The sequence below is a fragment of the Synchiropus splendidus genome, chromosome 1, assembly GCF_027744825.2.
Source record: "Synchiropus splendidus isolate RoL2022-P1 chromosome 1, RoL_Sspl_1.0, whole genome shotgun sequence".
Lineage (NCBI taxonomy): Eukaryota > Metazoa > Chordata > Actinopteri > Syngnathiformes > Callionymidae > Synchiropus > Synchiropus splendidus.
Window position 1 is genome coordinate 15,626,695 of NC_071334.1, and position 22,617 is coordinate 15,649,311.

Below are 22,617 nucleotides of genomic sequence, written 5' to 3' on the forward strand. Positions count from 1 at the left end.
GTGATGATGTCACCCAGTAAGATGACACAACATTCTGAGAGCAGAAGTAGAAGCCTGTCCCTGACAAAACCTCTTCCATATTGTTTCAAACGCCTCCCAGTGACAAGTCTGTGCAAATGCAAATAGCCTGAAATCTCATGCTTTTATTTCATTGATTTGCCACGGTATTGCCATTTTTACTGTGGCCATGTCAACGGAATGGCACATTACGCACAGTTTTCCTTCCTTCCTACTTATCGTCACAGCTGTTTCCAAAAAGAATTAAATTAACTGCTCTCGTCTGTCTCCGCTAAATGAAAACGAAAAAATACGTGCAAAACTATCAAAGCAGTGCACTTACTATTGACTGTTTATCCGAACACAATTTGATCCTAATACAGGATAGGAACAATACTATTCTGCAGTATATCAAATGCATTGTGTAAACAGTAAACTTTGCGTGTGTCACCACTTCACAGTCACAGTGTTGGAACACAGTTTCTGAAGAAGGTTCTTCTCACAGGTGAAGTCAGAGGCTCCACACACATCAAGGACAAACATTTGGTCTGTGTCCGTCCTGAATATTAAAAGGGCAGCGGGAGGATGGAGCTCCCGCCTCATATAAAGACCGTGTTGCCACCACGAGGACTCAGAGACGCTGAGATAGTAGAGCAGAGCAGGGGATGATGGCGAGCTACGGCAGGCGCGTGGCAATCCGCTGGACCGTCCTGGTGCTCACCCTGGACGCCACGATACTAGGTGACGAACCATGTTGCTGAGACTCAGGTGTCCAAGATTAAACTGCGCTTGCTGCTTTTTTTCCAGCTCGGGACTTGATGACACCCCTCACAGACAGAGGGCCAGAACCGGCGGTGGCATCCACCGAGGCTTCTCCTGCGTCTCGCCTGAGGGGCCCATGCTTCAAGGACGATGTCGTCGCACTGATGCAAGAAGCTGTGACGGAGAATGGAGAAATCACAAACCATGGTCTGGCTTCGCTTGGAGTCTGCTCCCCTCCTCAGAGTGAGGAGATCAGAGTAGTGCTACAGGAGTTGGCTCAGCTGACCGGGACCAACCAGGGACCGCAGCTCCTCCACCCCAGTGAAGGTAACTGGCCAAGCCATTTGGATTCATTCATCCCACTGTAAATGGCTCTGTCCTCCTTCATGGAGTGCAGACTTTAAGTATGTGAAGGTTTATGCATGTGGTGAATGAGGAAGAGAGGACAGGGCCCAACTTCTGAGTGGCGCTTCATTCAAACCTGGTGTCTTACATGACTCCACGTTTGTACTTGGGACTCGTTTGTGTGGCGCTGATTTGCCTCTTCCTGTTCATCAGTCCTGCTGGTTGAGGATGAGCAGCGAGGGGCGCTCACGCTGACCTTTCACCTCTCTCAATCTCCGCTGCTCAAACGGAGGCCCGTGCTGCTCCTGGTGTTGGAGCGGCCCGTGCAGCCGACAGAAGTGGAGCGTGTGACTTTCAGCAGCGCGTCGCTGCAGCCCGCTGCTCAGGTGCCGGAGACATGGACGTGAGTGAAATGCTTTTATTTGTTGTTCACGCTCTCCGCTCTCTCCCGTCCTCAGACCGTCTGCTTATCGGAAGAAACGCGGCTCTTACTGCTGCTGGGTCAGGCGTCCCAGGTCCCCGGGCCCCACCAGTGGAGCATTTCTGTGCAGAATCAGGCTCAAGAAACCAGTAAGAAGAGTTGTTTTCAGAATAATCCTGCTGATCTCTTACTTTTGGGCCCATCTTCCTTCTGTATGCTTTATGAAGGAAATAAAGTGAAAGAGCTCTTCTCTGGCGGGAGACCGACCGGTGACCTCAAAGTGACCCCACTTCTGCTTTTCTCAGACGGCGCAGGAAGTGAAAGCAGGTGATTGTACTGCCTATTGGGGCACATCATTCCTCCTTCACTGTGCACCCATGTCTGTCTCTTCTCAGCACCTCCCAGACTCTGACCTTCCTCTGCACACTGAGGCGGTTTTTGGGCGACAGTCAGCCGCAGGACCAGTCGACCTCTCCCGCCCTCCAGTTGGACTCTCTGCTGACCCTCCCTCCCCTCACGCTGGGCTTGTCTTCCAGCGAGAGTCTTCTCGCCCAACTCATCAACTCCTCTGCTCCCACAGCGTTCACCTTCTCCAGCTTGGGCTTCCCAGTGCAGCAGGCGCAGTTGAACCTGCCACCCCTGCTGTTGGACGAGCTGAGGGCCAGACTGGAGCAGACTGTGGGCCTGACTCTGAATCAGTTCAAGGAGAAGGAGGAAAGTCACCGGGGCCTCAAGAGACTGACCCGGCTGGTGGAGCTCACGACTTTTCCGAAGACGGGTCCAGTTTCAGGTGATGTTCTCAAACCCTGTTGTAAATATGAACTTGTCGACAAGTTCATATTGACATTGTCAGACATTGTCGACAGCAGCAGTCACGGGTGGGTTTCAGTGGATTTTAAAGGAAAATGTTTGACCTTAAAATATCCAAATTTGTTGGTGTTGTTCTGATCTTCTTTCCTTGTGTCCAACAGGTGGCAGACAGTTTAGCGCTTTCCTCCTGCTGAAGGCTCTTCGGACAGTTTCCAGGGAGATGGACAGAGCACTGAGAGTCACGCGGGCGGACCCCAACAGTCGAGATAACGCCAACCTGTGTGGACTGAAGAGCCTCACCGTCTCCCTCAGCCAACACCTGGTGGGTCCAAACAGCGCCAACATCAACAACTGCAAAGGCTCTTGTCTTTTCCCGATGACCAACACCAGAAACCATGCTGTGCTGCTCTACTCCCACATCGTGGGCGGAGCCGCGCAGGAGCGCGGGCCCTGCTGCGTCCCGGTGGCCTATGAACCTCTGGAGGTGGTGGACCTGAACAAGCACGCGACGTATCTGACCGTCACTCCAGACATGGTGGCCACAGAGTGTGAGTGTCGCTGAGGGTCCACCACCTCTAACCGTCAAGCAGGATGATGTCCTCTCACAAACACGACAATGGTCTGAGTCGTGTCAGACAACTATCGTACAGAAATGTCACCTGACTTTGCTGCTTATGAGAATTCTTCTCGTGTTTTTTCACCACATAGTTTATAGTCACGTGTGCTCACTCACAATAAAGGTTATTAAAACTGATGAGTCTGTAATGTTGTATTATATTCATATCATTCATAATACACATTTTATATTTTATTACTTTAATATTTGTAATTAAAACACGTCTTCCTGGATCAAAGAGTTCTCACAAATATCCACATTATTTCATCCTGCATTATCAGCAGCCTCCACCTTATGAAGAGCTGTATGATGATGAATCCCACAATACAGTCTGAACTTCACAAATACGTTTTCTGAAGCAGCCTTCAATATAAAGGAAGCATCTGCGTGTGTGTCCTACATCCGTGTTACAAGCTTCAGGCTTTGGCTTTGGGCTTGAGGATGGCTGTGTTGCTGATGGGCTTTTTCCTCCTTCTGATGACGCCCACCTCTTCAGAGCCCCACCACCAGGTCACAGTGTCCCATATGGAGACCTGTGGGTCAGAGGGACTGTTGGAGGTGTCAAAGACTCAAGACTGATGCTTTCAATTTTATAATCTATTCATGATGAGCTCTCCACCATGTCGCACTGCAACGGTGTGAGAGCCCCAACACTGTATTCCTACTTAGTTTCCAGTTTCTTTTCTGAAACTGACTATGCAGTTTCAGACAGGTTAATGGCGGGCAGCGATCAGCGGTGTACAGCGTTCTCATTCAGTGTTTTATATCCAACTCTACATTCTGCCAGTTACCTGAGTTAAAGATCCATCTTGTAGACTGGTAACAAATGACCCGATACCCGTGGCCTCCACAAAAGTGTCAACAGCTTCTGTGGACGACGGCAGAAAATATGCATGTAAACACATTCCATCTTTCTTCTTCTGCCATTTCCTGTTGGTGGTGGTCATCTTGATCATCCTCTCTAGTCTCACCTCACGTCCTCTTACATCTCACACATGGACCTCAATGGCTGCATTCCTCTTTTCTTTACCAGATGACCCCGAACTCTGTCTCCATGGCTGCTCTCACTCCCGTTCTACACAGCTTCTCTTTCCTTCCAATGGTTTCTCTTAAGTCACACCTGTCGTCTCACCTTCATCCACCCGTCTGCACTCTCCTCTTCACCTTTCCTTTGATGTCTGTCATGACTCTGTACACTGGCTTCTCTGCACCTTCACTCTTCCTCCATCTTCCCTCATGTACTTGAATGTGTCGACAATGTTCAACTACAAACTGAATTGACAGTTTGAAGTTTTTGCAATGCTTTGTGTCTTTTCACCAGTCAGAACATTGTTGACATGATGTTGAGGCAGACCACCTTCTTCAGCAATAGACATGGCTCAGCACTCACTTCCTAATAAGACTAAATGCAACTTATTTTTTTGCAGTAAAGACAGGTGAAGTTATCCAGCAGAGGAGTGAAGATTATAGTATAATCCCGCTCACCGTGTATTTCTTGCACACCAGAGCTCACGAGCAGAACCACCAGAGCCACAACCAAGCAGCGGTTCATGGTGAAGCCCTTCCATGGATTGGGAACATCACTCAGACTTTCAATGGCCAAAATCCGCTCATAGGCCACTGCAAGGAGACACAATGATCAGGGGCATGCAGCATTAAAAAAAAGGTGCAGCTGTGAAGGCGGCGAGTATTTTAGTACTTGTAGGGTTTCCTCTCAGAGGTGCTGCCGCCTCAGAAGTACTCTGTCGACCAGTAAAAGAGATGAAGACCTATGGTTTGGTGCAACCTGTCAAGCAGTCAGCTGCAGCAAAGCTGTGGATGACACAATGCTAAAGAACCTCCTGGTCAAGACAGCAATAAAACAAGAAAACCTTACGTTACCTAGTTGAGAGTCGACCAGCTCCTGTGTGACTGTGGTTTCCGCTCTGCACTGGACTGGTGCTGCTTGACTGACAGGCACAGTTGTGGCTGGTTAAAAAAAATAAAAGTGTCTCTGTCAAGGCTCTGCTGCAGAGAGAGAGGCCATCGTCCGTTTCCATTGGAAATTTGAGGCAACCAATGTGAAAATATCATGTGTAAAGACACAGAGAAGGAAGTGCATTGCATTGTGATTAAAGAGGCTAAATTGGGATGTAAATTTCAAGGGACTAAGTGAAGAGAATTTATTATTGTGTCCAAAATAGAGTCCAAAATATTGAAACATCATTGTCACATTAATCATGAATTCAGGATGATGATTCCACAAGTTGTGGTTTTCAGATATTGAAAACGTGAAGTGTTCTTTTCCTCAATTCTTCTTGTCTGACACAAAATTCTTCACTGCACTGCAACCAACTCTGAAGGCCCATATTAATGGAGTGCGATCCTCCGAACGAACAACGAAAAGCATGTGGCAGATCTGAGCGATTCATTTCCGACGGCAGCAATTCATATACAGTCACTTCAGTGAGGGGCCATCGAGCCATATTGCAGACTGAAAGAATAAAAAGAGGCTTCAATATTTACTATGACTATAAAAAAAAGGCTTTTTAAGCAAACATATATTAATGTTTATAGCCATAGGGAATCACAAATGGTAAGGAAAAGACAAATAAATATTTTTTTAATCAACATGTTAATGATTAATTGATTTATGAAATACTACAAAATATAAACACATAAACAGCTACGAAGTTTGATACAGTGGCAGAAAAATGATCTTGGGTACACTTAAAATTTGTCGCAATCTCAAATATTTTCATTGAAAAATGACAAAAGACATACAAACGAATGGAAATGATAGTTTTTTATAACCAACAGAACTAAATTCTTGGCAGTTTCAATATGTCAGTCCAAGTATTAGGAAATTGTAACCTCACGAAACAACAAGCAAACAATATAAGGACGACGATACGAAACACCCATGAAATGAAAAAGATTTTGTCTTTCATGTCTTAACTGCTGCTGTGACACGTAACATTCCCCCACTGTAGGCTGCATAATAACACAGACCAGTGCCTGGGAAGAAACCATTGACTGTTTGGTTGGGGTGTCAGGGACAGTGACGAATAGACGGTTTGGCAAAATGTGTTTTGAAGTGTCAGTGTCTTTGAATTTTATTTTATCCTTTTTTTATTTTGAGAAATTATGTGTCACATACGTTTGTGACAACCCTTGTCAGTTTTCAACACGGTGGGTGTCAAAGTCAACAAAAAACAAATGTGTTCAAAACTGACCCAAGAATGAGTCATTACATTCATATTCAGTCGTCCTGACAAAAGTGTCGCTGCCTGACCAGTCAGTTTCCCCCCCGACCTCGATGGCCATTAGTAGAACGGCATGGCTTATGACGTCACGTGACTACCATCACATGAGTTTACATTGACTCGAAAGTACTTAAAAGACAACTTTCTGGTGCCTTTTTTCAAGAAGGTGAAAAGGCAAACATTTAGAGTCAACATAAAATGACATCCGCTTGTGACCAATAACCGAGGGGGACGCGTTACCAGGTACTTACGAACGATCCGTACTCCGACATGTGTGCATTATTTGTTGGAGATCTAGACATAAACACCCGTGTAAGCGTCCACCGAGTCAATCTCACTGTCTAATTGAGACGTGAGCGGTTGAGCGGTGAGTCCGAAGTGCGTCACCGGGCCCCCTCTCCCCCCGCCTCCCGCCGTCAAGTTCCGCCGCAGCGTCGGAGTCCAGCAGAGCCCGGAGAGGAGCAGCATCGGCGCGTGTGGACGCTGGCCGGATGGTTAAATCCAACCTACAGACGATTTTGAATAGTCACTGTTTTGTTAGAGAAAAGGAGAGAAACGTGTCGGAGATGCCTGTCATCGAACAGTCCAGCACGAAACCCGAAAGTGAAAGGTACGTGGCCCGGTGCGGCGGCCTAGGACGCGGGTGCCGTCTATTTCCTGGGGCGGCTCCGACTACGGCTCATGTTTACATGGCGGCGACACGATCTGCACTGTAATTCCGGTCGCTTCGACTCACTACGCTTCCCCGGATTTGTTTCAACCTATGTTTCTGACCGTGTAACCGACACAATCTCCTTGTAGTTGCTTTTAAAGGGTGGTCAATCGATTACAACGCTGGTATCGGCTAAGCTAATTTTCACACGGCTAATGATGATGATGATCCACGCAACTACTGCCCTTGTAACTGACAATCTGGGTTGAGTAACCCAGTAAGTGTTTATCCCCATCGCAGCGGTGTGTTATATATATATTACCCTGTAACCGAGCCTTGATTTGGGTGAAACGCTGACCTCTTTAGTGTGACGCTCCGGCGCATCAAGTGCGTCCTGGTTCGCTTGTTGCTGTTATACAACACTGTCAAAATACGAGTTGGTGTCAACCGAACAACAACGTAAAGCCATTATGCAACTGGTGCATGTAGCTGGATTGAAGGCGATAAATAAAGCCGAGCTGAAGATGCGCCGTCCCTTTTTTTATTCTCTTTATTATTGTTGCTCGGGGTTTCGCGTCGTCGCCTGTTGATTTATGAACGCGTCAGCGTCTAATTCTCTGGGCGATCGACACCCGCCCGGGGCCTTTTATTCCGGCGGTTTCCTGCTTCACAAACGTGTCGCCCAGGTCAGCGGCCTGTTGACCCGTGTGTGTTGAACCGCTCTGCTCAGTCCAGGTTGGTGTCCGCGTCAGTGTTATGGATGAAACGCTGGAAATTTCCACTGCCTCCAGGAGAGAGCGAGCGAGCAAGGGAGGGGGCGCTGCTCCACGACAGACGATCGCTGCGTGAATGCCTTGTTTAATTCGTGCGCTTCTTCTGTGGCAGCGGCAGCCCAGAAAGGTGTTGCGTGACATCAGGGCGTTATCTAAGAAGTCAAGGGCAGCGCGCGGTTATTTTTGTGAGCGGATTAATGCTGACTCCTGATCATGTTGTGTTGCTGTTGGGTTTGCCACCATTTGTCCACATCTCGAGGTTCCTTGTGCCGCTGCCTTGTTCGAATAAGACAAATATAGATGTTTTAAATGAACAGAGTGTGGCTGCTTGGTCCTATAAAGCAGTTCACTCCTGGTGGGTGACCTGGCTTTCACACATCTGCTTCACATACAGCACAGCAGTGGCAGTTGCGTAAGTGGGCTTGAGTATTCCGCTGCTTGTTTAATGGGTTTTGTCCCCAGCAGCTTAAGTAGGCCTGGTCGCACTGTGCGCAGAGTTACATGCGCGGAGATTGTGCAACTCGGCCTGGTTATTTATACGTTCACTTTGGCCTCAGAATGACAATGGCTAATCTTGCTGTGAGCCAGTCTGTGTTCCCTGCACACACATTCTGCTGAATCAGGTTAATGTTTAAACAGCTGGGCTCTGATCAACTCCTGAATTTGAGCTCGTCACAGGGAGGAAAAGTGTCTCCTTTAAAAAAAAAAACAAAAAAAAAAAACAATGTTTATGACAGGGATCTATAGTGGACTTGTTTGAGACCTGTGGTTTGGCAGAGGAGTACTTCCAGCACTGTTGTATGCCACAATGGTCCAGGGCAAAGGTGACCCCTGTGTCCCCTCCCACCTGGACATGCACTCAGACTGAGACTAGATGGTTTATTAGAGCTTGTATTAATGGTGATGTGTATCGTTGTTTTGTACAGGAAAAGTTGGGAAAAGAAATGCTACTGTAAACTTCCCTATCTCAAAGTGGCAGGGACTCTAACTAGCCTGGTCTTATTCAGAATGTGACCTTATTTTGTGTGATAGTCAGGCAAGTACTTCACTCAACCGTCAGTATTTTACCCGACTCTGGTGAGAGTTCTGCTGTCCATGCCAGCTCACGGTAGTGGTTTAACATTAGAACCTTGACTTACAATGGCTCCTTGTGTGTTTCCGTCCAGTATCTCCAGTCCCAGGAGGTTCCCCCACAGTTGCAGTAACCCGTGTCCGGGGCCTCTGTGGTGCTCCTGATGCCCCTCACCCACCCCTGAAGATCCCAGGTGGGCGAGGGAATGACCAGCGGGATCGCAATCTTTCAGCTAAACTATTTTATTCTGTAAGTACACTTTTTTTTAACCACTCCATCATGTTTATTGTTGACCTTTGTGTTCCCAGTGCTGATGGAATGATACTTGTGTTTTTACCTGAGTGGATGTGAACCTTCGCATCTGGTAGATGTAAAATAAATGCATCAATACACTCTGTAAAAGCCAATATTGTAAAAAAAAAAAAAAAAAAAAATGTTGAAGTGTGTGTTTGCTCGCTCTGCAACGACTAAGGACGTCACCTGATATTGGCTCTAACTGACTCACTTGTCTGTGCTTCAACACAAGAAGCTTCTCAGCCACCTGGAGCAGCTCGATTGCATTGTTTGCAATGAACGATATATTTGAAATTGGCTATGTACTGGTCTCTTTGCCTCAGAAAGCACCCGAGCAGTGTTCCCTCGCTACATTGCACTGCACCTTCTGCCGCTTCAGAGCATCGCGGGCTTTTACAGGGCTGTCAACTCTCACACACATGAGGGCGGTGGCAGGCTGTTGTGCGGTACTCACCCTGTCCCATGTGACATGTACACTCCCTGATGCACGGCACAGTGCTAGACCTCCATGTCAGCCTGACATGGCATGAATCCAGGAAAATGTCATGATAAAACACTCCGTGGAGGCGTTAAATGTGTATGTAACTTATATATAGCTATTCATATTATATAACATTACGACATGGGCTGCAGCTCAGTGCTGTGTGAAACCTGAAGCCAAGCGTGCTAGACTTCATAATCATAGTTACAATTGTACTTTCATCACATTTGCTAGTCATGTGTGAATATTTTATGAAAATTAAAGCCTGAAAACCATATGGACCTCTGCTTCCTTTCAGGCAGGGTGTGACCGCGGTCAAGTGTAGGTCTAATGCACAATCCAAGTAACATATGGTATATAGCTGCTCTCACACTATTGACAGCTCAGTTCAACCAAGAAGACTCGAGACCTCACGGCCCACCCTGTGTCACGGAGTTGCCCTTGTAAAGGGAAAAGCAGACTCGGCTCCAATTGCCTTTATGAGTCTGGCTATTCTCTGCATGAAATGTGCTCTGTGAATGAAAACAACAGCCAGAGTATCTATTTTGTTTTGCTTGGTTGTCATATGAAATTGACTGACAATGCTTTGCATTTCCTCTTACACAGCTTCAGTGTAGACAAGAAATTCTTGTGAGGGACCAGATGATACCCAGCCCTACTTAAACACATCTGTTGTTCTTTTTGTCATTCTAAATTTAAGTGAATCCAAGTTGAATACATTTCGTAATTACCCCAAATTTTCATCTTTCATTGTGAAGCAACGAAGAATGTCATTTGAAATAGGTTAACTCATTTTGGAGAGGCGCTGTTGAGTCCAGCCTGATCTCTCTCTCTCCCAGCATAGTGGTGCCTCTGCCAGGGGGCGCCTTTGCTGCTAAAGTGCTCAGGAGAACCCTCTTGTAGTCGGACTAGGAAGACGCCAGAGGTGCTTAAATGGTCTCATTGTGGGAGTCAAGGGTGACGTACCCTCTTAAAGGAGAACCTTGTATCTTTACATACAAAAGTTTTGAGGAACCATCCAGGAAACGCTGCCAGCAACCGTCTGTTGTGGATGTTCTCTGGGAGTTGTGGATGCTGTTCTGTCCTCACTACGTCCACTTTCTGTCTGGAAGGATGCTCAGTTGCTGGTTCTTGAGGAGACTCCACCTGCCAACAGCCGAGTACGCTTCCTGCTCTTTGAGCCCCGGAGTTCTGAGGGCAAACCCTGTGTCTGGAGGGCGGCGCTGAAAGGAGGGAACCTGTATGTGGAGATCCCCCCAGGGGCTTTGCCAGAGAGCAGCAAAGACTGGTCAGTGAACATTCCTGACAGATTGTTTTCAACACTCTGCTCATGCAAGTCTTCAGTAAACAATCCCTTACAGACTTCAACATTGATCTAAAACCTCTCTTATCAACATTTTTTCATTCACAGTTTTGCTCTTCTGTTGGAGTTTGCAGAAGAACGTCTACAGTCAACGCAAGTTTTCATCTGTTTTCACAAGAACCGTGACGATCGAGGTGAGTTTTGTGCAGATCAGAATTCTGACTAGCATATGAATGATATCTATACACAGTATGCTGTGACATATGCAGCTACTTAAGAGCAAAGTTAAGCTCATCTGGCCATCAGTGGTTTAGTGCTCCACCACTTCCTGTTGCATGTGGAAATACCGGCAGTGCTGTTGTTTCTCAATTAGCGTCGAACGGAAGTTGTTTCCTGCTTTTTATTTTTCAATAAATACACACTTGTCATTGGACTGCACTATTACTGCCAACTCAAATAATGATAGCAAGATCAACACTTGAGTCTCAGCTCATGATGAACTGGAGTCTGGCTGGACTTTGCCTTTAAATTGATAGTGATATGTGTTTTCACAAGAGGTTGGGGACTCTCGAATACAAAGCTAGAAGAACTGTCCCCTTCCTTTTGAATTCACACTGTACACAGTTTCCTGTCTGACCCTGAAGGTGACTGTTGTTTCCCTCCTCAGCATCCCTGTTGCGCACATTCAGCTTCCTGGGCTTTGAGATTGTGAGACCGGGTCATCCCCTCGTCCCCTCCCGGCCCGATGCTTTATTCATGGCTTACAGCATTGAACGAGATTCCTCCGACGACGATTAGCTGTTACCTACATTAGTTGTCATTTTTGCTTTTAACTGTCCATTTTTAGACGGGAATATATTCTTCAAGAACCCTGTGTTTGATGATCCTTTTCAGTTGTACGTGCCGTGTGTCAGTGGTATATTTGAGCTAGGCTCGTGTGTTTATGTACCAGGAATGTAAAGCAGTGCCCGTGTTCTATCTGGGCCACACATGACTTCATGTGTAGTGACAACCTCCTTCCCTCCCTGGACGCCTACGCCGTCATCTACACAGTATATCGGAAGTGATGCTTGTTGTTTTTCTTAGCGTCAATCAGTTCTATAGTTGAGTTTTGATTTTTATTGTGTGCATGGAATCAATTTGTTGCTTAAATCAAATGACCGAAATCTGCATGTTGTAACTGTACTTAATAAAAGTGCTGACCCTGGACCCGCTGGTTCTTCCGTTTACTGACCGATGCAAGAGTTGTGCTCAAGTTTTACTGCCCTGAAGCTGAGATGTTTCCACCAGTGTCTTCTACACCTGGGTCTGCCTCACTGGAACTGGATGAAGAAACTGGCCCAGCATCAAAGGTCGCGTGAGGTTTCCATTCGGTCCTCAGTCAGGGCAATACTGAGATGATGGCTCGCGTCTGAAACTGACCCAGGGTCAGTGGAGGAAATGTACTGCAGACACAAGTAGTCCTCCCAGTCCACTACAGACTGATCTTGGGTCAGACCTCTTTCTGCCAGCTTCATCACCAGCAAAGCTTGTTTTACCATCAGCCAGTTGTGTGTGGTGCTGCTGCTTCTGTGATGGAGGAGAGGAGCTCTGGGCCCCCAGAGCAGCACCTGCAGCAGAGCGGCCATGTCTGCCATTGGTGGCCCGCCGCTCTCGCCTTGGAGCAGAGACAGTAGATGGAGAAGGCCCCGCTGATAAGGAGACCCAGTGGTGGGGCCCTCTTCTTGGAACAAACAGTAGTGGATTAAGCGTCTCATCTGTACGTTGTGTGCGTTGGTGTGAGGTGCGGGCTGTGAGGACAGGATGACCCGGGGGGAACCACGTGTCCTCCACAACATCTGGATGGACATGTCAACACGACTCTCTGGTCCTAATGTCTCACCGGCTACTCCTACATTCCCTTTTGCCACTGTCCTTGGCCATGTGAGATAAATCTCCTGAGGTCGTAGGTCAGGTGAGGAGCCTATGTGCTGCAGGTGCTGGCAGCCCACTATGATCTGCAGCAGCAGAACACACACGCATCTGTCATGAAGCAAACCTTCCCCACCCTCCTGAATGAAGTCCTCCAGGGTGAGGTCAGGCAGGTCTCTCTCCACGCTCAGACAATGTCCCTCCTCAAGAAGACCCTCCACTGTCACTTCTTTGACCTTTCCGGGATTAGTGTCGCTACTGCCACCATGTGGTTGACCTGCAGTAGCGCACCCTGGCTTCACGTCGTCATGTTGAAAGACGGCGATCACGTCCTGGACGTTGACGTGTGACGGCTGCAGTCGTGCGGGAACCACAGCGCTCTTCTTCTGGACCTGGTCATGAAAAACACGTCATTTTAAATCTAACAGAACCAATGTCATTTAACTTGAACTCAGGAAAAGAAGTATTTTCTGCAGGAATTTCACCTATTTAACAAAAGACAGGGTCTCACCCTCAACGCCAGCTCTCTTCCTGGGAATTTGGGACTGTGCAAGCTGTAGTAAACGCAGTCACTGAGCTGTTTCGGGTCGCTTCCTCGAGACAAGAAGAAGTCCTGGGGCCGGCATGGACCAGAACTTTCACCCATCAAAACGTCTGCCAGCAAACTCTGAGCCACACGCGTGAGGAAGAGCCTCTGATGATGCTGAAGCCTCTGAGAAACGAGCCGCTGGTCGCTAAAGTGGCTGAAGTGGACGAGGAGGTGGCTGTCTGGGGTGTCAAAGGTCATCTCCGACAGGGATCGGGCAGAAACATGGCCTCTCTGGATCGCTTCAGTCTCGTCCACCTCTTCGCTAGTTATTGGTGCCAGCGTGTACCGTGGGTTGCCAAAGTTAACGGAGTGTTTTCGCAGTGTTGCCTGAGGAGTCAGGTGAGGCGCAGCGTTGACCGGGAGTGACATAGACCGCGTCAACCTCTTCTTAGGGACAGGTGGGGGGGTGTCACCAGAGAACAGCTTCATCTGATGTCTGGAGGGATCTGAGTCAAAATAATTCAGAGAGAGAGGGAGAGATAGCAACAGAGTGAACAGTAGTGGGAGTGGGGATGGGAACAGTCACATCTCTTGTGTGTCACCACTCGTATTGCTTGACAGGTTTTGACAACATACTTCCTCTTTCATGTTACACAAGGGGATCCCTGCAACAGAAAACGTTTCATATCTTTTCCTCTTTTTGTCCTCCTGACTGAGCAGTTCATCCGTTTGACAGCTCATCGATCAACCTGGCGACCTACCAAGGCCGTGGTGGATGGGGCACTGCTGGTCCTGACGCCCGCTGAGTTCCATGAACACGTCAAGATCCTCATCTTGATGCTGGAGTCCAAGTCTGGCGAGAACGCAGTCAGCACTGAGGCTGGAGCTTCTCGAGATGCTGCCTCTGAAGGATGACAAACAATTGAACTCATTAAATCTTCCTCTGCAACTGGTGTTCATTCATTTTGTCATGTGTCACGTTGAAGCCTGTCTCAGTTACACAGAGCGACAGGAAGGGGACACCCCTGGACGCTTCACCAGTGCAGCACAGGGCACACAGCCAGACAAGCACTGTTATGCGCGGACAGTTAAGAGCCACCCTTCCATCTTCTTTGGAGCGCGTGCAATAGAAAGCCACACAGCTACAGTGAGAGGGGCTATATAGGTTTACTTCAATCCTCAGACAAACCTGGAGTTGGAAAGGTTCAGCATGGACCATTCACATCAGTATACATTTCAAATATCAGGACTCATATCAAGACCAACATCAACCGTTCATTCATCCATTGCAGGGCTTTAGTTCTTATTTGAGACGGAAACCATACCTGTGCTGTTTGACTGGCAGAGCAGGCGCTTGTTCCTGTGCTCCAGATGCCATCAGTAACCCGTCAGTCCAGACCACCTTGTACAGATCACTCCACAAGCGTCCTGCGCCTCTGTTTCTTTCTTGCTTCTGGCTGCAAATTTCACTGAGTTTTAACCAATTTTGACGACACTCGTCTTATCTGTGGTTACAATCGGAGCTTGAGGTTGACTATCTCAGTTCTTCAGCCAAAGCCAGGAAGCCCCAACATCACAGAATGAGGAAGGGAAGTGGCACAAAAAGTCCTTCATGTGTGCTCATTTCTCTCTCTGCAGCTCGGTTGCAAATAGAAAACGTTGCACGGGGTGTGGACATGTGTTTTGCAATGACCGCACAAACTAACAGGGAACTAAATTAAAGGGAAATTAAAGGGAACTTTTTGGTCTTCTGGTCTCCACGACAAGAATGAGGATAACTATATGAACTCAGGGAGTGAGAGAGTGAGGGAGTGTTTGACTGTTGCATCAGCGTTGCTACTTACTGACCACATTGCAAGTGCTTGCATTAGTCTGTCACGTGTCCCTTCATGTCGACCACACCATCAGATGCGTGTGTCCTCCTGCACATGGCACATAAACAGATCACCGATCAGTACAGCACCCAGCAGCAGGGAGTTTGTGTGGCCTCATGTGGTCTACGTGGTTGTGTGCGTCAGGTCTGTTATTATTATGTTGTTGTTTTTTTTTAACAAACAGGCTCATTTTATGCTTCTGTGAGTGAAATGTGTGATGAGTTTGTAGTTCTTGTAGTAACAGAGTGTTTACACAGTAAGTTGTTGTCTGTAGCTGCAGCCCTACTCAACCAACATTTCCATGCGATCATCCAAGGGGCTGAACCCCGAGAGAATCTTAGTTTCTGATAAGTTCACAGACGCTTCACATCACTGTCAGCAGCGTTTTTCAACCGCGAGACTGTCAGGTGTGCCGTGGGAAAATGATCCAATTTCACCTCATTTGTCTGGAGATAGAGGTGGGCGATGTGATGACATTAAATCATGACAATTTGACAATCATGACAATAACCATGGTGAGGCGATCACATGGATTCACTGACATTCTTTCTATCTACTATACTATAGAGCTGCAGTGTGATGCGCTGCTATGGTGCGCAGCACTCCTCTTCCTTCACACTCACAGCCAAGACGCCAGTAATACACGTATCTTCCAGCTGTTTTTAAACCTGATGCGCCTCTAACTTGACCACACACTTTCACCACAGAACCATGGAGGGAGGGATCCTTGTCGGACCCACGACACCAAAGATTCTCTGCACCGCAGAGCTAACGGCTAACATGACGTCTCACTTCAAAACATTATTGATACTCAATTATACTGATACTCATTATTGTCAAAGTTGGCATTGTGCTTTAAAAGTTGGCGAAAAACTGAATGCACAAGAAGAGAGAGAGAATACTAGTTTTTATGAAGCAAGTTCAGGCAAAGAATGTTAAGGATTTGTAGGGGAACTCAAACTACAATGAAATCATGCAAAAGAGAGGTGACAAAATTGTTAAAACAGTTATTTGAAGTAAGTAAATAAATAGATCATGTTATATTTTGCCATATTGCTCACCCCATTCTGGACACATTACACAATACATTTTCATGGTAAAAATAACAACCGAGTGTCAGTAGCTACAGTTTCTCACAAATGAATAGGGATTTTCTCTAGGACTTTAAGCAAGAGTGCGCTTTGGCCGAGGTTCCTTTGGTGGTGTGCCGCAGGATTTCTTCAATGAACCAAGGCTGCCATGGTTTGAAAAAGGTTGAAAAACACTGTCCTACAGTACCGTGATTTAATATCACTTTTCACCTGTATATCTATCAGATCTTGACAAACCTGCTACCTACAGTGTGTATCAACCCATTTACCTCCCAGTCTATATATAGTACCTAGCTACCAGTCATTCTAACAACCAACCAAGCTGCCAGCCCACAACTTTCCCTAACATACAACTCTACCTATGTTCCTACCTACAGCTACACACTGAGGCCTGCAGGTCTGCTGTGAGTCCATCAGTCTCCATCTAGTGGCTCTCCAACAGAGAGCATTCGAGTGGCAAGGCCCTGAATGATACCGCGTGGTCCTCCACACAGGTACTTATAACGCAGGCCACTTAATACAAGAATAGCCGAGGTGAGGTGATCTCTTTCTCTATGCTGTGCTGAGTCATACGTGGTTCTGGTCTTCTGATTTCTTTGTCTAGCTCTAAGCATATTGCTTCTATGCAGCCAGTTATCGTTCGGCTCCCAACATGTCGCTCGTGAAGTATTAACTGTTCTATTTTGAGGTCCTTGTTATTGATGCTCAGATCGGTGCAGATCCAGTTCATGTCTGAACTCTAATGATGACTCGTCCACGTCATGCTGCATCAGTGGCTTTATTGAAACACACACAGTTCATCAGATGGAGAGGTGAAATGTGCCCATGCAGCGAGCACATACCTGAATGTCAATGCGGGAAGGGAAAGTGTTTCTTTATGAGCTGAGCCAGACGCCGTCTGACTTTGCTGTTGGGGGTATAAGCTGAGGCAGAGGATGGGAGCTCCTCTGTCATGAGGCAGGTGTTCAGCCGGATTGAATCTTCTTTGAGTTGTTGTGCAGCTCTACTAACGCAGCAGGACCTCTGGTCGTCCTGGTCCATCCAAGCACCAGCCCCATCCTTGAGAGTGCGGCGGTTACCCTGGCAGAGAAGGACTTCTTCGCTGGCCATCTGAGGACTCTGGCTTAGCGTGATGAAGCCATAAGGGGTGGTGACTTTGGTCAGGTGAGGTAAGGAGAGGGCTGCCTGGCTGGCTGGGTCGAGGTAGTGCAGGGATTCTCGCTGGCTCCAGGGATACGAGACCTCCCTCTGCAGGACCGACTGCCTCTGTGACAGCGGGTCTGAAAAACTGCGCTCGGCTCTGCGGTCGGTGGAACCTCTGGTGCCGGCTGGAGAGAGAGATGCTAAAGACTCTTGGTCGCTGGCAGATCCAGAGTCTGCCTCCGACTCGGTCAAGTCCTTGATGCCCTCGCACCTCATGCTGCTGTACACAGACAGTCTGGGTATGGTGAACTGCGGGATGCTGTCAGGGGTCAGGATATTTGGGTAAACATCCCTGTCCCTGCTGGTTCCTGATATCAAAGAAGATTTTAAGTTGCCTGGAGCACGCGGGACAGCGCGGATCCCCGAACTGCTGTGTCGGCGTCCTGGGCCAAACTCTTCAGGAAGGACAGTCGAGCTGCATAAGGTTCCAATGCTGAAGGCCCGGGTGACTTGACTCTTCTCCATGGTCTCACCTCGCAGCAGGTCTGCAGCGGTGAGAGGAGCTGAGCTTAAATACTCACGCTCCACTGAAGCTGCTGCGTGAGTCTGACGAGGGAGAGGAAGTGAGGTCCAAGCAGGGAGCTGCTCAGTGACGCAGGACTAATGATGGGCTCTTTTCATATGGAAAGGAGAAGGAGCAGCAGCAGCGGCGGCGGCGTGTGTCTCTAAGAGATGTTGGTGGAGACGCAAGCGATGCATCATGACGTCCAACCATTATGTTCCAATGGAGCCAGAACAATACATGCACATAAAAAGAGGTTCCAATTACCACGTCTCCTTGAGAAGAAGAATGTGTGAGACTGTTTCTCCGTCACATCACACAAGACCACGGTTTAGACTGCATTTTCAGTCAAAATGCATTTAGCATTGAGTGACTAATGAACGGTGAAAATGATTCTTACTCCTGTTGAGTTTAATAATGTGGTGTTTATAGGTGTTGATCAATGTTACCGGTTTCTTCCATCTGTGAACAGATATGGAAAAAAGTGTCTCCCTCAACTGTCAAGAACTGTGAGACCAAAGAAAAATGTTCCCATTTATTCACCATTTCTGTTTTAATTCTGTGCTAAACCAACCTGTTCCCAGATAGAAACAGATGTCATGCAAAGAGGAAGAAAAACTAACAGCAAACACTTCAATGCCTTTTATAGTGAGCATTCAAGAAGCTGCTAAAAATATTTATTTTAATGATTACAACAGCACGCGTGCCCCGTGAACATGTGGACATTATTTACGTGCTCATCAATTTAGTCGTAATTATTTTTTTCATGAAAGTTTTAAATCACCTTTACGTTAAGGTTCGCCTATACTGCCCTCTGCAGGAGGAAGGTGGGAGGACAACTTGAGTCGCTCGATGTGTGACGGTGTTTGACAGTGAAAGCACCAGGCGGACTTGAGTTCCCTCTCAAACCGGTTCCGTCTCTGACTTCAGTGTGAGGTGTGAACACACCAGCGTTGGCGGCTGATTGGTGCTGGACCCGGCTGATTGCGGCAGCTGTGTTCCTGGGCCCTGATTGGCTGAACCTGGGTCGCACCTGGTACATGTGCTGCCTCTCGGAACCGGACCCAGCGTCGACTCTCCACTGTGCCCAGCCCAGCAGCCGGACCCTCCGCTCGCAGCAGGATGACGTGCGAACCACAAAGCGAGGTGGCCGAGCAGGTCGTCGACAGCACCGAGGTCAGTTGCGGAGATCTGTTGCCCGCCACTTTTTGTTGTTCATTCCGACCTGTTGAAGGACCGAGTGGTACCGAGGGACGGCGTGATCCGGTCGGTGCTGCGGGGAATCTTCTGGCCCTTCGGCATCGTGGTGCGTTGACCTCCCGACCCCTTGAAGTTTGTCCTTCGCTTTCTTGACAATAATTTGTGTTACTCCTTCTTGTGTGAAGGTGAAAACGTACCGCGGGTTTTGCTGGCTTTTGGGCTTCCGGCAGCCTAAGGAAGCAGTCGCTGTCCCCAGTCCCGGCCGACAGACGTGTGCCGGCCGGAAGCGGCTCCACCGGGTCACGCGCCTGCTGCTCACCATCCTGCCCCGGTGGCTGCAGGGGGCTCTCGGCTACCCGGTGTCCAGCGACATCGGCCGGTGCCTCTCTCCAGGTAACAGCGCAGCCAACCGACCTGCTTGGTTGTTGGCGTGTCTCTGAAGTTTTATTCGTTCATTTAAATGCCTCCTCTTGTGAAGCGGCCTTAAGAATTGTCAGAGGCTGACGGCCGTTTCTAGCTCTTTGGGGGCCCTAGGCAAAGGGCTGTTCAGGGGCCTCAGTGGAGAGTCCTGTCCCTTTAGATGGTCTGCTGTGATGTCAGTCTGTTACAGTTCATGAGCAAGAGGTTCAATTAACGTCTTAAGTTGAGCCAATCAGCCAAGTTAAACCTATGGAAGGACGTAACACAATGGAAATAATCTATCCTGTTTAAATGGAACAGATTAGATCATTTGAAAATCCACTTTTTTTTGTGTGTGTAGAAGTGAGACGCTCAAGAGCAGTCACGTCAAGTTTTGACCTCCACAGCCAACTCAATTTATTTTTTTTTATAGAATTGTTACTTATAAGAATGATCCACTGTCACAATAGTCAACAACATACCTTTTCCATATAATGTATATTTTTATTAGTAGCACATTTAAGTAGGTCCCTCTAAATCACATGCTAAGCTCAGTAAATTAGTAGCGTCAACTGCGTGAGAGGACTCCCACTGATCAATGACAGCACTGACAACATGCCCTCCCTCCATCGGCACTACTAAACTAAGTGTAGTCCAACGACCTAATAAAAGCCACAGCTTATTTTATTTTATGTGAAGCCCATATTTATTTGTAAGTATAATGGGTGTAATAAACATGTAACCACAGATGGAAACTGTCACTTGGTTGGGTAAATCACTTCCTGTTGCAGAAGTCAGAGTCTCGCCCATCAAACCGTGTGGGAAAGGCAGCAAGAGGAAGCAGGACGAGCTGGATGAAGATGAGGCCGACGAAGAGGAGCATCCCTCTTGGGTGGAGGCGCTGACTCAGGAGCTGGTTGAGGAGGGCCCTGAGGAGGATCCCGACTATGAGGTCGGTTGTTTAGATCCCCAGTTTTGATCGCTTCACCAACAGAAGTTGGAACGAAGAGTCATTTCCCCCTTCATCTCAGCCCAGCAGCGTGGAGACTGAGAGCAGCGAGTTCCGCTCCCAAAACGATACAGAGAGTGATATTGAGGTCCAGGCGTCTGGTGTGGTCGTTATTGAGGACGTCAGTGTGGTAAGTTGAAACCTGAAGGTTCCAACTTTGGCTGGTGTGATGAATTGTGACTGTCTTTGCTTCCAGGAGGTTCCGGCTGTCTGACGTGTCCCACTGTGATTTTGTACTGCTGTGAAAGTAACTCCTATAATAAAGTTTATTTTGCTTAACAATACCCGTGTGTGCCACTAGATGGCAGGAAGTCTTCATTTCTTCACTGTCTCGATGAGTGAACTTCTGACCAATGGGTGGCTGCATGTGTTTTGTGAGCGTCCCTAACACTTCAAATAAACATCAGATGTTAAACTTATATCATTCATTGTCCTCCCACTGTACAAACGGCAGTAGCTGCACTTGGAAACAACCACTATGTCAGTGCTTGTCAGGTGGATGTCCAAGTAAATGAGGACATGAGCATCAAGTTGCAGGTGGTTTATTCATTGCTATTTGTAATGTTCATTTAAAGCGCCTGTTCAATCCATGTTTTCTTCAGTACTATTGGCTGTGTCAATCTGAATTAAGCAAAACTTTAGTTAGGCCTTGGTGCTTCACCTTTGACACTGACGTGCTTCTTTATCCTAGCCAAAATGAGTTTGCATCTCATCCCACCTTTTCTAATGTTCTCGTCTGCCTCAAATGCTGCTCCAGATTCAAGTGAGTAGGTGTCACACAGCAGCAGAGAGCCTCTTTATGCTGCTCTTGTCCTCTCAGCGCCCACACTGCCATCAACGATCCACCAATCATCCGGTCTTGTCACTAATGCTTCATGGCCAAGTCCATAGCTGGAACTGTTTTTCAGCTGTTCTGCTGCACATTGTCCTCGCTGGTGTGATCGCAACTCATTTAAATGTATTTTAACAAGGTCCAACAACGTGTTGTGGTGTATCATACTCAGTTGTGAGTCACCAGTTTGCTTGTCATCTCTTAAAGCGACAGTGTAATTGTTGAACACACACGCTACACTAATGCCTGGACCACATGTGAAAGGAAAGCAATGACTACCAATGAGGCCCACACAGTCACTATAGAACAAATCTCAACACAACTTGAACACATGAGTATCATTGTATATTATTAAGTGAATGTAGTATTTGTGCCAGTCTGTGGTATTGCAGTTACGAGGCTGTTTTGTAGTCGCCATGTGTGGTAGTTTGTTGATGACACATTGTTTTGGAGTACAAGGGTGCGTGCAAGTAATTGTGACTTTCAAATGTGAGGTGCGAGTGAGTCATTTTGCCGCGATCATTGTCACAGTCATTGACTGTTCTCGTTCACGCATGTGTGTGTAACAGACAATTGTAAAGGCGATAGTTTTAGTGTGTGTTGTCATCATCAGAATTTGTATGAGTCATTGTTTTGTTCTTGGTAGGTTTGGGTTATTTTTTTTAGCATTGAACACTTGAGCTTATTTTGTCATCTAAACATGGGCAATGGGATGTTTTGCTGTGTCCTTGAATTAACTTCTTTTTGTTGCAAGTAAGTGTAGCGTTGTAAGTCTTTGTGCAGTTGGCATTGTGTTTTTGTGAAGCTTGTGTTGTCAGTTGCTGGCATTTGTTTGTGGGCAGTTTAAGTCATCCGTCTATATGAATCACTAGAATGGGTGTGAACCGTTACAGTACTTTAAAGAGTTTGGTGTGTGTGAGTCAATGTTGTGGTCTATTTGGGTTGTTCTATTTGTGAGCGCGTGTGTGTGAAAATGTGCGCAAGAGTGTGTGTTAGTTGTCGTCAATATTTGTATGAGTCATAGTTTTTTACCTGGTTTGGCATGTTTGCGTGTCTGTTCAGGGTTATTTTGGGAACCAAGCATGGACAGTCCATTGTTTTGCTGTGATCTGAAATGAGTGGTTACTGAGTGTGTGATGCACTTTTTGTGATTTTGTGTTCATGTATCATTCATGTATTTCTTCCATGTAACACTTGTGTGCGTGTTTAAGCTTATCTAGTGAGGACCAATTTTGGGAAAAACACCTCTTTGTGATGCCCTCATGGGGACGTTTTGCAGGACCCTCACAAGGCTAA

The 22,617-nt window shown here is 47.3% G+C and overlaps 4 protein-coding genes across 4 annotated transcripts; 3 read left to right on the forward strand and 1 right to left on the reverse strand.

The window, feature by feature from the left end:
* Positions 1-573: 573 nt before the first annotated feature.
* Positions 574-3,060, forward strand: amh (anti-Mullerian hormone). The gene is made up of 7 exons (XM_053856368.1): positions 574-738; positions 805-1,086; positions 1,318-1,490; positions 1,563-1,674; positions 1,753-1,852; positions 1,921-2,315; positions 2,497-3,060. Exons 1-7 carry the CDS (start codon positions 663-665, stop codon positions 2,895-2,897), a joined length of 1,539 nt encoding a protein of 512 aa, XP_053712343.1. The 5' UTR covers positions 574-662; the 3' UTR covers positions 2,898-3,060.
* Positions 3,061-6,456: 3,396 nt separating this feature from the next.
* oaz1a (ornithine decarboxylase antizyme 1a) lies at positions 6,457-11,980 on the forward strand. Its single transcript, XM_053856379.1, is given in 6 exon segments — positions 6,457-6,806; positions 8,788-8,854; positions 8,856-8,942; positions 10,581-10,756; positions 10,880-10,965; positions 11,439-11,980. Coding segments are annotated over 6 exon segments (666 nt in total). The 5' UTR covers positions 6,457-6,687; the 3' UTR covers positions 11,570-11,980.
* Positions 11,981-12,084: 104 nt separating this feature from the next.
* Positions 12,085-14,754, reverse strand: peak3 (PEAK family member 3). Its single transcript, XM_053857351.1, has 6 exons — positions 14,537-14,754; positions 13,973-14,115; positions 13,194-13,717; positions 12,810-13,074; positions 12,194-12,428; positions 12,085-12,106 (listed from the first exon to the last, which is right to left on the reverse strand). Exons 1-6 carry the CDS (start codon positions 14,587-14,589, stop codon positions 12,085-12,087), a joined length of 1,242 nt encoding a protein of 413 aa, XP_053713326.1. The 5' UTR covers positions 14,590-14,754.
* Positions 14,755-18,807: 4,053 nt separating this feature from the next.
* On the forward strand, positions 18,808-20,760 carry org (oogenesis-related gene). The gene is made up of 6 exons (XM_053853678.1): positions 18,808-19,057; positions 19,116-19,187; positions 19,267-19,474; positions 20,272-20,432; positions 20,512-20,619; positions 20,686-20,760. The coding sequence occupies exons 1-6, from the start codon at positions 19,004-19,006 to the stop codon at positions 20,701-20,703; spliced, it is 621 nt and encodes a 206-aa protein (XP_053709653.1). The 5' UTR covers positions 18,808-19,003; the 3' UTR covers positions 20,704-20,760.
* Positions 20,761-22,617: the final 1,857 nt, after the last annotated feature.

Coding starts and splice junctions, on each gene's coding strand:
- org (XM_053853678.1), top strand. CDS start 19,004: ATGACGTGCGAACCACAAAGCGAGGTGGCCGAGCAGGTCGTCGACAGC. Junction 19,058..19,115: donor AGGTCGTCGACAGCACCGAG/GTCAGTTGCGGA, acceptor GACCTGTTGAAG/GACCGAGTGGTACCGAGGGA. Junction 20,433..20,511: donor AGGAGGATCCCGACTATGAG/GTCGGTTGTTTA, acceptor CCTTCATCTCAG/CCCAGCAGCGTGGAGACTGA.
- peak3 (XM_053857351.1), bottom strand. CDS start 14,589: ATGGCATCTGGAGCACAGGAACAAGCGCCTGCTCTGCCAGTCAAACAG. Junction 14,116..14,536: donor CTGCCAGTCAAACAGCACAG/GTATGGTTTCCG, acceptor GTCATCCTTCAG/AGGCAGCATCTCGAGAAGCT. Junction 12,429..12,809: donor CATTCAGGAGGGTGGGGAAG/GTTTGCTTCATG, acceptor CTCTGCTCCAAG/GCGAGAGCGGCGGGCCACCA.
- amh (XM_053856368.1), top strand. CDS start 663: ATGATGGCGAGCTACGGCAGGCGCGTGGCAATCCGCTGGACCGTCCTG. Junction 1,087..1,317: donor GCTCCTCCACCCCAGTGAAG/GTAACTGGCCAA, acceptor CCTGTTCATCAG/TCCTGCTGGTTGAGGATGAG. Junction 1,491..1,562: donor CGCTGCAGCCCGCTGCTCAG/GTGCCGGAGACA, acceptor TCCCGTCCTCAG/ACCGTCTGCTTATCGGAAGA.